The sequence below is a fragment of the Danio aesculapii genome, chromosome 9, assembly GCF_903798145.1.
Source record: "Danio aesculapii chromosome 9, fDanAes4.1, whole genome shotgun sequence".
Classification (NCBI taxonomy): domain Eukaryota; kingdom Metazoa; phylum Chordata; class Actinopteri; order Cypriniformes; family Danionidae; genus Danio; species Danio aesculapii.
Window position 1 is genome coordinate 57,183,579 of NC_079443.1, and position 13,126 is coordinate 57,196,704.

General features: G+C 33.7%; 1 protein-coding gene across 1 annotated transcript in view; it reads left to right on the forward strand.

Moving 5' to 3' along the window:
* Positions 1–13,126, forward strand: part of ttc21b (tetratricopeptide repeat domain 21B) — a 52,943-nt gene that overhangs the window by 28,856 nt on the left and 10,961 nt on the right. Inside the window, 8 exon segments of the mRNA XM_056466054.1 lie at positions 1,382–1,454; positions 3,239–3,349; positions 4,932–5,070; positions 5,410–5,516; positions 7,157–7,345; positions 8,035–8,145; positions 12,030–12,111; positions 12,259–12,409. Of these exon segments, the coding sequence (XP_056322029.1) occupies positions 1,382–1,454; positions 3,239–3,349; positions 4,932–5,070; positions 5,410–5,516; positions 7,157–7,345; positions 8,035–8,145; positions 12,030–12,111; positions 12,259–12,409 (963 nt within the window).

The window sequence follows — 13,126 nt, forward strand, 5'->3', positions numbered from 1 at the left end:
AAGTCTTGATTATTCCACCAAATATATATTTATTTTAAAAAAACACACAATACAATATCAGGGTCAGTTGACATTTCTGTGTGGAGTTTGCATGTTCTCCCCATGTTCATGTGGGTTTCCTCCAGGCGCTCGGTTTTCCACCACAAGTCTAAAGACATGCAGTGTAGGTAAATTGGGTAAGCTAGATTGTCTAGATTTGTAGTGTATGTGTGTGAATGGAGGTCTTTGGGTGTTTCCCAGTGATGGGTTGCAGCTGGAAGGACATCCGCTGCGTAAAACATATGCTGGGCATACTGCTGTGGCGACCCCAGATTAATAAAGGGACTAAGCCAAAAAGAAAATGAATGAATACAATATCAATGTTTTTAACAGAAGAGCTAAGAAATCAATAACTCTTAAAACATAAAACCTTTTTTGTTATTTCATGCAGAATATTTTGTTTACATAAAATTTCTATTTAACATTTCTAAATGAAGCATCTCTAGTTTACATGCAACAAATTTTCTTTAATACTTAAGTAAACCACAATAAAATAATCAACCTGTACATTTTAATTAAATTCACCTTTATTTGTATAGCGCTTTTACAATGTAGATTGTGTCAATCTCTGTTAAAAGCTCTGTTCCTGTGTTTATATGGCCTATACTATGTTTTTGTTTGTTTGTTAAGCAGTTTGAATTACTATTGTGTATAAATTGAGCTATATACAGTTGAAGTCAGAATTATTAGCCCTCTTAAATGATCAGCCCCAATTTCTCCAATTTCTGTTTAACAGAGAGCAGATTTATTTTCAACACATTTCTAAACATATTAGTTTTAGTAATACATTTTTTAATAACTTATTTTACCTGTGCCATGATGACAGTACATAATATTTTACTAGCTATTTTTCTAAATACTAGTATTCAGCTTAAAGTCATATTTAAAGGCTTAAGTTAATTGGGCAGGTTAAGGTGATTAGGCAAGTCATTGTATAACGATGGTTTGTTCTGTAGATAATCAATAAAAAATATTGCTTAAGGGGGCTAATAGTATTGATCTTAAAATGTTTTTTTTTTATTAAAAACTGCTTTTATTCTAGCAGAAATAAAACAAATAAAACGTTCTCCAGAAGAAAAAATATTATAGGAAATACTGTGAAAAATTCCTTGCACTGTTAAACAGCATTTGGGAAATATTTGAAAAAGAAAAAAATTCACAGCAGGGCAAATAATTTTGACTTCAAATGTATATATGAGGCCTGGAGCTCCTGAATGTTATTCACATGTGCTGACAGATTTCAACACAAGCAGTTACACCTGCGCAAACAGTCATTAAAAATTCATGAACACGCTCTCTAGTTTTGCCAGCGAGTTGCATTAACATCTCTGTATTTCATCAGGGAACTGGTGGACAAAATGCCGAATCCTCACAGCTTCCTCTTACTCGGTGATGCCTACATGAACATTCAGGAGGTGGGAGATTACAGCTTCCTGCAGTTTATCCCAGTGTTTACATTTGTGTTCCAATGTTGCTGTTAAACAAGATCTTTGCTTAGAAGCTCAAGCATGTATTTCCTTATTTTTTTTTGAAGCTTGCTCTTGCTTGATGACCACACAAATATTTTTTTACATGATGTAAACAGAAATCCCTTATCCTTCCAGTGACCACAAATTATTCTTTGCCCTATTTTAGGAACATAATGTATTTTTTTTTACCTTTATGACCATTTTTGACCAATTTCACACTCATGATTACATTTACGTTGTCATTTAGCACAGGGGCTACCCAAACTTTTCAGCTCGCAACCCCCAAAATAACAATGCTAGTGACTCACGACCTCCACTACTTTCAGAAGTGGTTATAATCATACAAAGTTGCATGCAACGGCTCACACAAACACAACCAATATCCCTATATAAACATGAGCATATTAACAACACAAAAAAGTGCAACAGTCTGACAACCATATAATTGTTTTTTTTATTTTGGTGGGCACAGTGTTTAAGTTACATCAAGTTATATAAGTCTTTTCTTGGTTTAATTTTGTAGACCACCACTCGGAGATCATCCTCCATGTTCAGTTTTGACCTGTATGTATTTTAAATGTATGCAAGTACCATAAAAGTGTCAGAAAGTTTAGGCTTGTGACATAAAATCAATCTGCTGCAATGGACGCTATTGCTGTGTTGTTAATCTAATGTAAAAAACCCAAAGGGTTGCAACCCAATGAAAAAAATCAAATGAAAAAGCTGATGGCTTTTTGCTTGAATTGTTGTATTTTTAATGTAACCATTTTTATTTTTATGTAAAAATTGTTATTTTTTTAAAGTTTATACAAATTTGTTAGATTTTTGGAAATCACCAAGCGACCCCCTCTCATTGCCCCATGACCTCCACTTTGGGAACCACTGATATACAGTAGCAGATGTTTTTGTACAAAGCGACTTAGTTGAGGATAGGGCTGTGCAATTTGGGGAAAATAACTAATTGTGATTTTTTTTTTTTATTTTTTTTTATTATTATTATTATTTTTTAATTATTATTTCTTTTCGCTCCACAGATATTGCGATTTGATTTGCAAATAAATTTTGTAGTCAACCTTTAGCTCCATAATCTGTAAGCCGTGGCAACAATTCTGCGGTAGATCTCTTTTTGTTTGAGTCTGTGACTTTAAAACCAAAATATTCCCATATTACCAATGCTGGTTTTCTTTGATGTTAATTATTAGTCTATTAATGCTTCTGAAGCAGCAGACGCCATTATCCTGCTTGTCTGCACTTTCCCGTTTCTTTTCTTTTTTTTTATTGTGGGCATTCCTCAGAGTTTAGAACTAGAATAAGAATAGAATAAGGAAAGTTTATTTTTTTGTTTTGTTCATAGAGAGAAGAGTGTTTTTAGAGGTGGTTTATCAAGCCCATTCACCTGTGTGAAGCACACTTCATAGATCCATAATGATTTTTAATAAAAAAATTTAAGAGATATCGAGTGATTCTAAGAAAGTTTTTGGTGCAAGTGTCTGTAAAAGTGTCAAAAAAGTGTTAAAGATGTAAGAGTGTGTTTCTACCGATGTTTTGTCAAGCCCACTCACCTGTGTGAGGCAACCTCAGAATTGCATAATTAGAATTTCATAATAGCAATTAGGCACTTTTTTATTATTAGCTAAATTAACTACTGTACTTTAAAAAAATGCTTATCAAGTGATTAAATTATGGTAATTAAATATATAGATATATAAAATTATGTTCTCTGCTGACAGCCGGAGTTGGCCATTGAAGTGTATGAACAAGCCCTCAAGAAAAACCCCAAAGATGGAGCTCTGGCCTCAAAGATCGGAAAAGCACTGGTCAAAACCCACAACTATATAAAGGTAAGTGCAGAAAAGTCTTTGCAAAAACTACGCCTATCATGAGCTCAATCATTTTTGGGGATGCAATATATATCACCCATACACAAAATTCAATTCTAACAACATTTTAGCTGATCTCTATCTCAATTGGAGGTGTCAATGTCAGTATGGTTAAAAAAACACTGTAGTATTTACTATAAATTACAATATGCAGGTGTCTGACAACTGAAAATGTATCTGTTAGCAGACATTGCAGCCTCTGTTACTTCTTACCTTGGACCTTTTTGTTAACATTTATTATTATTTATTCTGGATATCCGCTTTCGCATTCTGATTCCAGTGCCTCATTATTAAGTTGTTAAAATGACTATAATTAAATGAAATAATCTTAAGAATAAAATATGATGGGTCCTTTGGAAGAGTGTACTTGCATTGTGATGATGTTATATTGTCATTCTGGCATTATATAATGAGTGGCATAAAATGTTCTTAAAATGACAATATTATCGTTTATCACAATATATTTTGGTGCAATATATCGCACATCAAAAATTGATGGGGGTTAGCAAAAACAAACCAAAACAGAGTGTGAGTTTATTACACATCTGATCAATTCGTAAGAGTATGGACCCTTTTCTCAAGACGATCATCAGCATCTTAAATCCTTTAAAGTTTTTAATATTTATGTTCAAATTACAAAAAAAAATTACTGCTTATGGCTCGTTTCCACTGACTGGTACGTAACGGTTCGGGTCGGTACGGGTCACCTTTATCAGGCTTGCGTTTCCACTACCAAGGGTACCCATTTAGTGGGCGAGGTGTATGACAGAAAGTTTCAGTCGACGTCATTCTCGCTCGAGGAAATGTCTAACTCTCGCGTTTGTCAGTGTCTGACAGGATCAGGTTTCAAAAGCACGTCAATAATCAAGCGCACGTTGTTATCATCAGCTCAAGAAGTTTGTTATTTCAGATACAGACGCTCGACGAATGCAAGCAAGAAAGCGAAACCGCTCGCGCCTCAGACTGGCTCATAAAAAACTACGGGGCACAGGGTAAATCTGCTCTTCTTCTTGGCTTTGTGGCTGTTCATCATGATGACGACAAGGTTTGTTTGAGCCCAGGTCGACCATGGCTCGTTATTATATGTATTTATAATTCCGATGTAATGTCTCGGCTCGTCGGCTGTGTATTTTAAACATGGTGGGTTTTTTGTTTTCATTCTGGCTTGTTGCATAAGCGAATGATGCCTCTCTGTAAACCAATAGCGTTCAGCTGCACGTCTAGCACTGCCTTTTGGTACCCTTTCTCATGTTTGGTACCCTTTCGAAAGGGTGCCGAAAAAGTGGTACGGTACGGTTTGGTTCGGTACGCCTTTTGACAGTGGAAACAGCCATAAAAGCGTACCAAACCAAACCGTACCGTACCATTCAGTGGAAACGGGCCAAAAGCTTACTAACCGAACCGTACCGTACCACTCAGTGGAAACGGGCCATTATACAGGGCGTTTCTAATGCAATGTCTATGGGGCAGGACAGTAAATTTGACATGGTTTCAAAATGCAAAATGTCTATTATAAATTGTCCGAATGTTTTTTTTTTCTCAGGCGATTAACTATTATGAGGCAGCGCTGAAGAGCGGACAGCAGAACTTTCTGCGTTATGATCTGGCTGATCTGCTCATGAAGCTCAGACAGTACGAACGCTGTGAAAAAGTCCTGCAAGAGGCTCTCGCACATGATCCTGGTGAGAAAATTATGAAGGTGTTGTTACTGAATATGATTGAAAACATGGCATTTGCCAAAAGATTCAGCTGATTTGACTGTTAGTCATCCAATCAGGGATAAAATGTGCATTTAGGCAAGAATGTGGAAGATTTTTTCCTTTGGTGTCAATTTCCACTAATTGCCATGGTTGTTTGTCGTCTATATTAACCATCAATTAATCGTTTAATTGCTAATATTAATGCTAGATGTGTTTTCTTAAGTGGCACATTGTCATTAGCATTTCAAGAAGCATCCTTACACAAAGGAAAATGTTTTTACCTTATAATAACAACACAACATTTCGGTTTTTATTTTTCAGTGGTTGAGCTGCCGCTGCTCACTGAGGATTGTCGGTATCTTGTGCTTCTTGCCAAAGTCCAGAGCAAAGTTAATAAAAATGATGAAGCATTGCTGTCCTTGCAGAGAGTGAGTATATAAACTTTTTTGGATGAAGTAGTGTTGTTATTGGTCATTAAACTGAATTTTCTGTCATTTACATCAGGCTGAAATAAAAATGTAAATAATAATCGATGGAAAAAAATAAATAAAAGTTATTTAATCAAGAAGAAGTACAATTATAAATAGATAAATATATGTATATATACACACAAATATTTTTTAAAGATGAAATACCCAAACTAAAACTTAAATACTAAAACTGCTATGTTTTTTGTTTTTATTCAGAGCTGAAATAAAAAATAAATGTTAGATGGAAAAATATACTTATCACCGATTTTTTTCAAATCGAAATAGTTTTTTTTATTAGGTTGCTTAATCAAGTTAAATCACAAATATATATATATATATATATATATATATATATATATATATATATATATATATATATATATATATATATATATATATATATATATATATTTATATATAAACATAAAACCTTTATTTTTAAATGTTAATAAATAAGTATCCTAAAAGTATCCACAAAAAGCATAAATAAATAATTAAACCTGAGTTAAAAATAAATAACTAAATAAAAGCTGATGTGAGTTATACCCAGAACATTTGTGTTAATGGTTGGGAAAGTGTTCCTCCTCTTCAAACAAAAAAATGCAGGCTTCCACACAGTTCATTCATCTTGTCTCAACACAAATCGATTAAGTTAACAAAACTAATTTAAGTGGATTGAACATAAAATAGCGTTTCCTCAAAAAAATCTTCAGAATTGTGCTCCTGCTTACAGTATATATATATATATATATATATATATATATATATATATATATATATATATATATATATCTCTAATGAGGGATGGAAGCATTTGGAACTGGAGAAAATCAGATTTTCCTGTAAAAAGAAAGAAGACAATTTCTATCAAATCTGGCAACCTTTCATAGATCATTTTAAAAATGTATCAATTCTACTGGAAATCATTAAATTAAAGAGGATTAGAGTATTTAGATTAAAACTGAAGGTCAGTATTTCTTTCTTTCTTTCTTTCTTTCTTTCTTTCTTTCTTTTTTTCTTTCTCTCTTTCTTTCTCTCTTTCTTTCTTTTTTTCTTTCTTTCTCTCTTTCTTTCTTTCTTTCTTTCTTTCTTTCTTTCTTTCTTTCTTTTTTTCTTTCTTTCTTTCTCTCTATTTCTTTCTCTCTTTCTTTCTTTCTTTCTTTCTTTCTTTCTTTCTTTCTTTCTTTCTTTCTTTCTTTCTTTCTTTCTTTCTTTCTTTCTTTCTTTCTTTCTTTCTTTCACTCTCTCTTACTTTCTTTCTCTCTTTCTTTCTTTCTTTCTTTTTTTTCTTTCTTCTTTCTTTCTTTCTTTCTTTCTTTCTTTCTTTCTTTCTTTCTTTCTTTCTTTCTTTCTTTCTTTCTTACTATTTAATTATTGAATGTTTCTGTTATTATTACTTTACTTTCTTATGCATTGTTTGTATATTGTATCTTTTATCATTAATTGCTGTGTAAATGTTTGTTGGTCCAAAATTTGTAAGTCAATGCATCTGAATATTTCAAAATATATAATAAAGAAAAAAGAAATTATGTTGTTTTAACTTATTTTAAATAAGTAGTTTGAACAAGCAGCAAATTTTAGTTTTTTTTTGAGTGCAGGCCAGAGACGTGCAGGCGAAGGTGCTGAAGCGTGTTCAGCTGGAGCAGCCCGACTCAGTGCCTGCGCAGAAACAGCTCGCCGCAGAGATCTGCGCTGAAATTGCCAAACACTGCAGCAGCCAGAGAGGCTACGAAAGAGCCGTCAAGTTTTACAAAGAGGCGCTTGTGTACTGTGAAAGCGACAGCAAGGTCAGTGCGGCTTCATCACTGAGCCCTGTGTGTTTCTCTGCAGCTGTGCATGTGTGAGTGTGTGTGTGTGTGCACTTTCCTACCTATCTCAGAGGGGACCTTGATGTCGTTACATACCCACTAACGTGACCTGGAGCCAAGAGGGAACATTTTTTAGTTCCCCAGTTGGACATGCCTTAAATCATGCTAAAGTCAAATGAAAAGGCCTCTGGTGAATGTTTTTTTTTTTTTACATTTTGACATGAGTTTTAGTGTGTTTCACACTCTGTATCACTGCAGTCTATGAAGGTCCCCTGCTGGAAGGGTAGACATCACTCAGAGCTCCAGGACCCCAGTTTTTTGGCTTGGCTTTTATGTGTTTATAAAAGAAAAGAAATTATTTGTTGTATCATGAAAAAAGACCTTAAAAGAACATTTTGTATGTGATTTTTGTTCTTTAAAATAAGCAGAAAGCCTAGTAGTCCTGACCAGTACAGAGCATTTTAATATGGCATATTAATAATAAATAAACAAATTGTAGTATATTATGGAGAGTTAATTTTAAGCATAAGAGGCCCACCGGTTGAGAATCCCTGCTTTACTGCATAAAATACAAGAGTAAAAGAATGTTTTAGAGTGTGTATTCAGCACAAGTGTTCATGTTCCTGTGAAAGTAACTGTGTGTGTGTGTGCTTTGTGTGTTTGATCAGGTGATGCTGGAACTGGCTCAGCTTTACCTCACGCTTGATGACGTGGAGGCCTGTCAGCAGCAGTGCAGTGCCATCCTGAAGAACGACCCGGTCAACGAGTCCGCCACGTTGGTCAGTCCGGCTAAACATAATCTCTATCTTAATTAACCTCATATCTGTGGACCAATCAGATGAAGTGAATGTCTGAGTGTGTGTACAGTTCAGGAAGCAAAATGCATTTTTACATGAACCCTTTTGTGCTGTTGGGAATGTTTTCATCCACTCTGGGGGAAGTCTGAGTTTGAATTTGGCCACAACCTTCTCTGTGTTTTAGCAGATGTAATGATTTTTGGTGACAAATCTAATTTTGACACATATTTTGGGAAAATGCTTTAAAAAAACAAACAATACACACTGTAAATTGACCCACGTTGGTGTTTTTGCCCCATTGACTTCCATTATAATTTTTTGATTGCAAAGCCATGACACCGTATAATCATGCATTCTTCATTGTTGGTGATTTTCCCTGTTAGGAAGAGGTCAAATTTTTTATTTTTACTGTTGATCATAAGTTGCAGTGTAAAACAAGCTTAGTTTCTGGTTTTAAATGATATTGTTTATATTGAGTATGTGTGTGTGCGTGCGTGTGTTTGAGTGTAAGAGAGATCTTTGCCCACTTACCTTGATATGTTTGAGAAAATCAAAATAAGCAGCTCAGCTCTCAGAACATAGTAAACATAGTAAGTGTATTTATGCACGCACCCTGTAATCTGCTGTTTTACTGCATATAACTTCATATAACAGTCAGAAACTTAATCTAAAGGGTCAATGCTGCCAACTTATGATCAACAGTACAAATTAAAAGTTTTACCTCTTTCCAACAGAAAAAAACACCAACAATGAAAAATGCATGATTATTTGGTGTCATGGCTTTGCAATCAAAAAATGTGGTTATAATGGAAGTCAATGGGGCGAAAACAGCCACGAACATAATGAAATGGTAGTCAATTTGAACAGTACACAAGAGTTAATGTCTAAATCTAATCATAAAATAGTTTATGTTGAAATCTTAATAAATATATGAATAAGTCCTGGACAACAATTAAAAATTTCGAGATAAAATGCTTGGCAAAGATTGCAATTTTGCAATAAAATAATCGCAAATAATGATTTTTCATGATTCTTCAGTAGCAAATATTAACTGTAAAAAAAATGTTGTTGCCTTAAACTTTTTAGTTGAATCAAATTCACTTTTCTAGTCATCTCAACTTAAATCAGTCAAACTGACTAAAAACATTAAGTTAAACCTTTGTATAACTTAATTTTTCTAATTAAAATACGTTTAAGCAACATAAAAATATTTTACCTTTTGTCATTATATTATTTACAGTGTTCCTAACATGTTTTTTTCTGTTGTATGTGTGGGTTACATGCATGAACTGTATGGCATTTTATCTTGTTGTTGTTTTTAACATGTACATTAAACTACTTTAATATTTAAAGGTGCCAACTAAAAGTAATTTATAACCTTTTTTAATAATAAAAAAGCATCACAGACCCTCATAAGAAAATCTAATATATGGCAATATATGCAAATCACATATTTAAAACACAAGGTAATGTTGGATTTTGCAAATATTAAAACAATATGGTTGTGCTCAAAAGTTTCATCAAGGAATGATCATCAGGAAACCACACACAGTATTGACAACCAAGCGTATGTAAACTTTTGCAGGGGATTATTTTAATAATTTCAGCTAGACTTTAGTCTAATGAACTAGATGTAAACATTCATTTATTTTCTTTTTGGCTTAGTCCCTCTACCAATCTGGGGTCACCACAGTGGAATGAACTGCCAACTTATCCAGCATATGTTTTACGCAGCGGATGCCCTTCCATCTGCAACCCATCACTGGGAAGCACCCATACACACACATACACTACAGCCAATTGAGTATATTCAATTCACCAATAGTGCATGTTTTTGGACTGTGCGGAGCACCCGTTAGAAACCCACGCAAACACTGTGAGAACATGCAAACTCCACACAGAAATGCCAACTGACCCAGCCGGGGCTTGAACCAGCGACCTTCTTGCTGTGAGGCGATTGTGCTACCCACTGCGCCACCCTGATGCCGTATATATAAACATATTTTATGTAAAATATCTTACTCAGAACTCTACCAAACAAAAGGTAACATGCATTTGTATGATTTTTCTGGTTTTGTTAAAATTATTCACATTTTAACAAATTCTTCAAGGGGTATGTTAACTTTCGAGCACAACTGTATATTTCCAAGTATTGCAGAACATTGCTTAATCAAAATATAAATTTTTAATCATTAGAAATACAATCATGCAAGTCACCTTTATTATAGCTATATATGTTCAGATATAATAACTATAATTTCATATAGAGTATATCTTCATATGTGGTCATTTATTAGATTTCTGTATGCGCCCCAAATTAATCTTCAAAGCGTTTAATCGCAAGACAATTAGTCTTCAGCCAAATGTCATGAACTTGACAGCTTTATAGCAAATGTTTATTCATGCATCTACTGAAAAGCAAAGACTGATAGTTTGATCTTGGGTTTTAGCAATCAATGTTGATTCGTTAAATATAAAACTAAATATATAACAACAATAAATGGCTAATAATATTGATGTTAAAATGTTTAAAAAAAAATGTAAAACTGCTTTTATCAGGGTTCATACGGTCATGAAAAACCTGAAAAGTCATGGAATTTTGACATGGCATTTTCCAGACCTGGAAAAGTTTTGGGAAAATCAGAAAAAGTTTTGAAAAAGTCATGGAAATTAGTTTAACAATTATCTGTATACTTGAATTAGGACTGTACGATATTGGAAAAATCTGACATTACCATATTATGTATTTTTGTAATATATATTGCGATGTGAATACAATTTCACCAGATGATTTAACAGGTTTATTTGGATTGATTGGGGGGATTTTGGAGAGGATGAATCTCGAATACTCATACTCACAAATAAATGACAAGCATAATAAATAAATAATAAAGATAAAAGTGACTGATAGTTTTCAGGTATTCACTATTCAGGTACAGTATATGAATAATCACACACTGCGCAGTCTTCATTGTATATATTTAATCTTTATTAAAGTTACAAAAAATTTCTTGTGGCCGGATGTTGAAATATTGAAATGTTCACACAGTCACAGGCCTTAAAGAGACAGTTTACTCAAAGAATAAAATGTACTCACTATTACTCACACTTCATTTGTTTTAATATAGGAGTTATTAAAGTATATTCTTTTTGTGTTCATTTAAAAAGAATAAAAGAAAACTCATAAATGTTTAAAACAAGTGAAGGGTGTACTAAAAATTGGAAGTAATTTTAGGTGAACTATCTGTTTAAAAATGCATGCGGATGATAAACTTTTGACTCCATTATGATTAAACTCTATATTAAACTATAATCCCAACATTGCATTTCCTGCTATGTGACTATTGGAGCACACATTGCGATATCGATGCTGAAACGATATATTGTGCAGCCCTAACTTTACTTCTTTTCTGTCCTTGGCCAAAAACTTGCTCTCACATTGTTAGTGCGGTGTAAGCATTATTAAAATCAATTTTACAAAGATATAAAAACTAATTTAAACAATATAGATTATTGCGTGTTTATGATATACATGATAAATAATAAGAAAAACAATGACGTTCATATTTATTACAGCATATGTAGACATTATATGAAACATTGCGTCATGAAAATGTACTTGAAAGTTCTGGAAAAGTCTTGGAAATTTAGTAGTAAAAATGTGTATGAACCCTGTTTTATTTTATAGAATAAAACAGAAAAGACTTTCTCCAGAAGAAAAAATATTACAGGAAATACTGTGAAAAATTCCTTGCTCTGTTAAACATCATTTGGGAAATATTTGAAAAATAAATCACAGGAGGGCGAATAATTCTGACTTCAGCTGTATATGATTTGGTGACGGTCTGTTTTTATGTGCTTGTTAGATGATGGCTGATCTCATGTTCCGGAAGCAGGATTATGAGCAGGCTGTATTTCACTTCCAGCAGCTCTTGGAGAGGAAACCAGGTGTGTGGTTCCTATCTGACCTTTCAGTGCATTACAGCATTCACATAGCAGCTCTCTTAACCTTTCCCCTGTAGACACTCATATGAACCGCATGAGAAACCCAAGCATCCAGCATGCTGTAATGAACTCATTTAATCTCTTCCCTAGACAACTACCCAACACTGTCCCGCCTCATCGACCTGCTGCGCAGAGCCGGAAAACTGGAGGAGGTGCCAAGATTCCTGGAGATGGCAGAGAAACACTCATCCAGAGCCAAGTTTGAGCCTGGATACAATTACTGCAAAGGCCTTTACCTGTGGTAGGATTATACAATATCAAGGCTAACGCTTAAAGGTGGCGTTAGGGTTACACAGTAGGGCTGATAATAAATCTAATTAATAATTAAATTATATATATATATATATATATAAAATCACAAGCCACTTCGCCTGTGTTACGGCAACTTGCTGCAATTTTTGTTTCCCTAAACGGGATAATAGTTGAGTCTGAATCCGAGTCTGAGTATATATATATATATATATATATATATATATATATATATATATATATATTTATATATATATACTATATATATCTATATATATATATATATAATATATATTATCATATATATATAATATATATATATATATATATATATATATATATTTGTATATTTATATATATTGTATATTATATATTATATCTATAATACTATACTATATATTATATATATATATATTGGCTGCACGGTGGTGCAGTGGGTAGAATGTTTTCCTGACAGCAAGAAGGTCACTGGTTCGAGCCTCGGCTGGGTCAGTTGGCTTTCTGTGTGGAGTTTGCATGTTCTCCTCGTGTTAGTGTGGGTTTCATCCGGGTGCTCCCCCACAAGTCCAAAGACATGTGGTATAGGTGAATTGGGTAATGAGTGTGAATGAGTGTTCATGTGTATGGATGTTTCCCAGTGATGGGTTGCAGCTGGAAGGGCATCCGCTGCGTAAAACATGCTGGATAAGTTGGTGGTTCATTCCGCTGA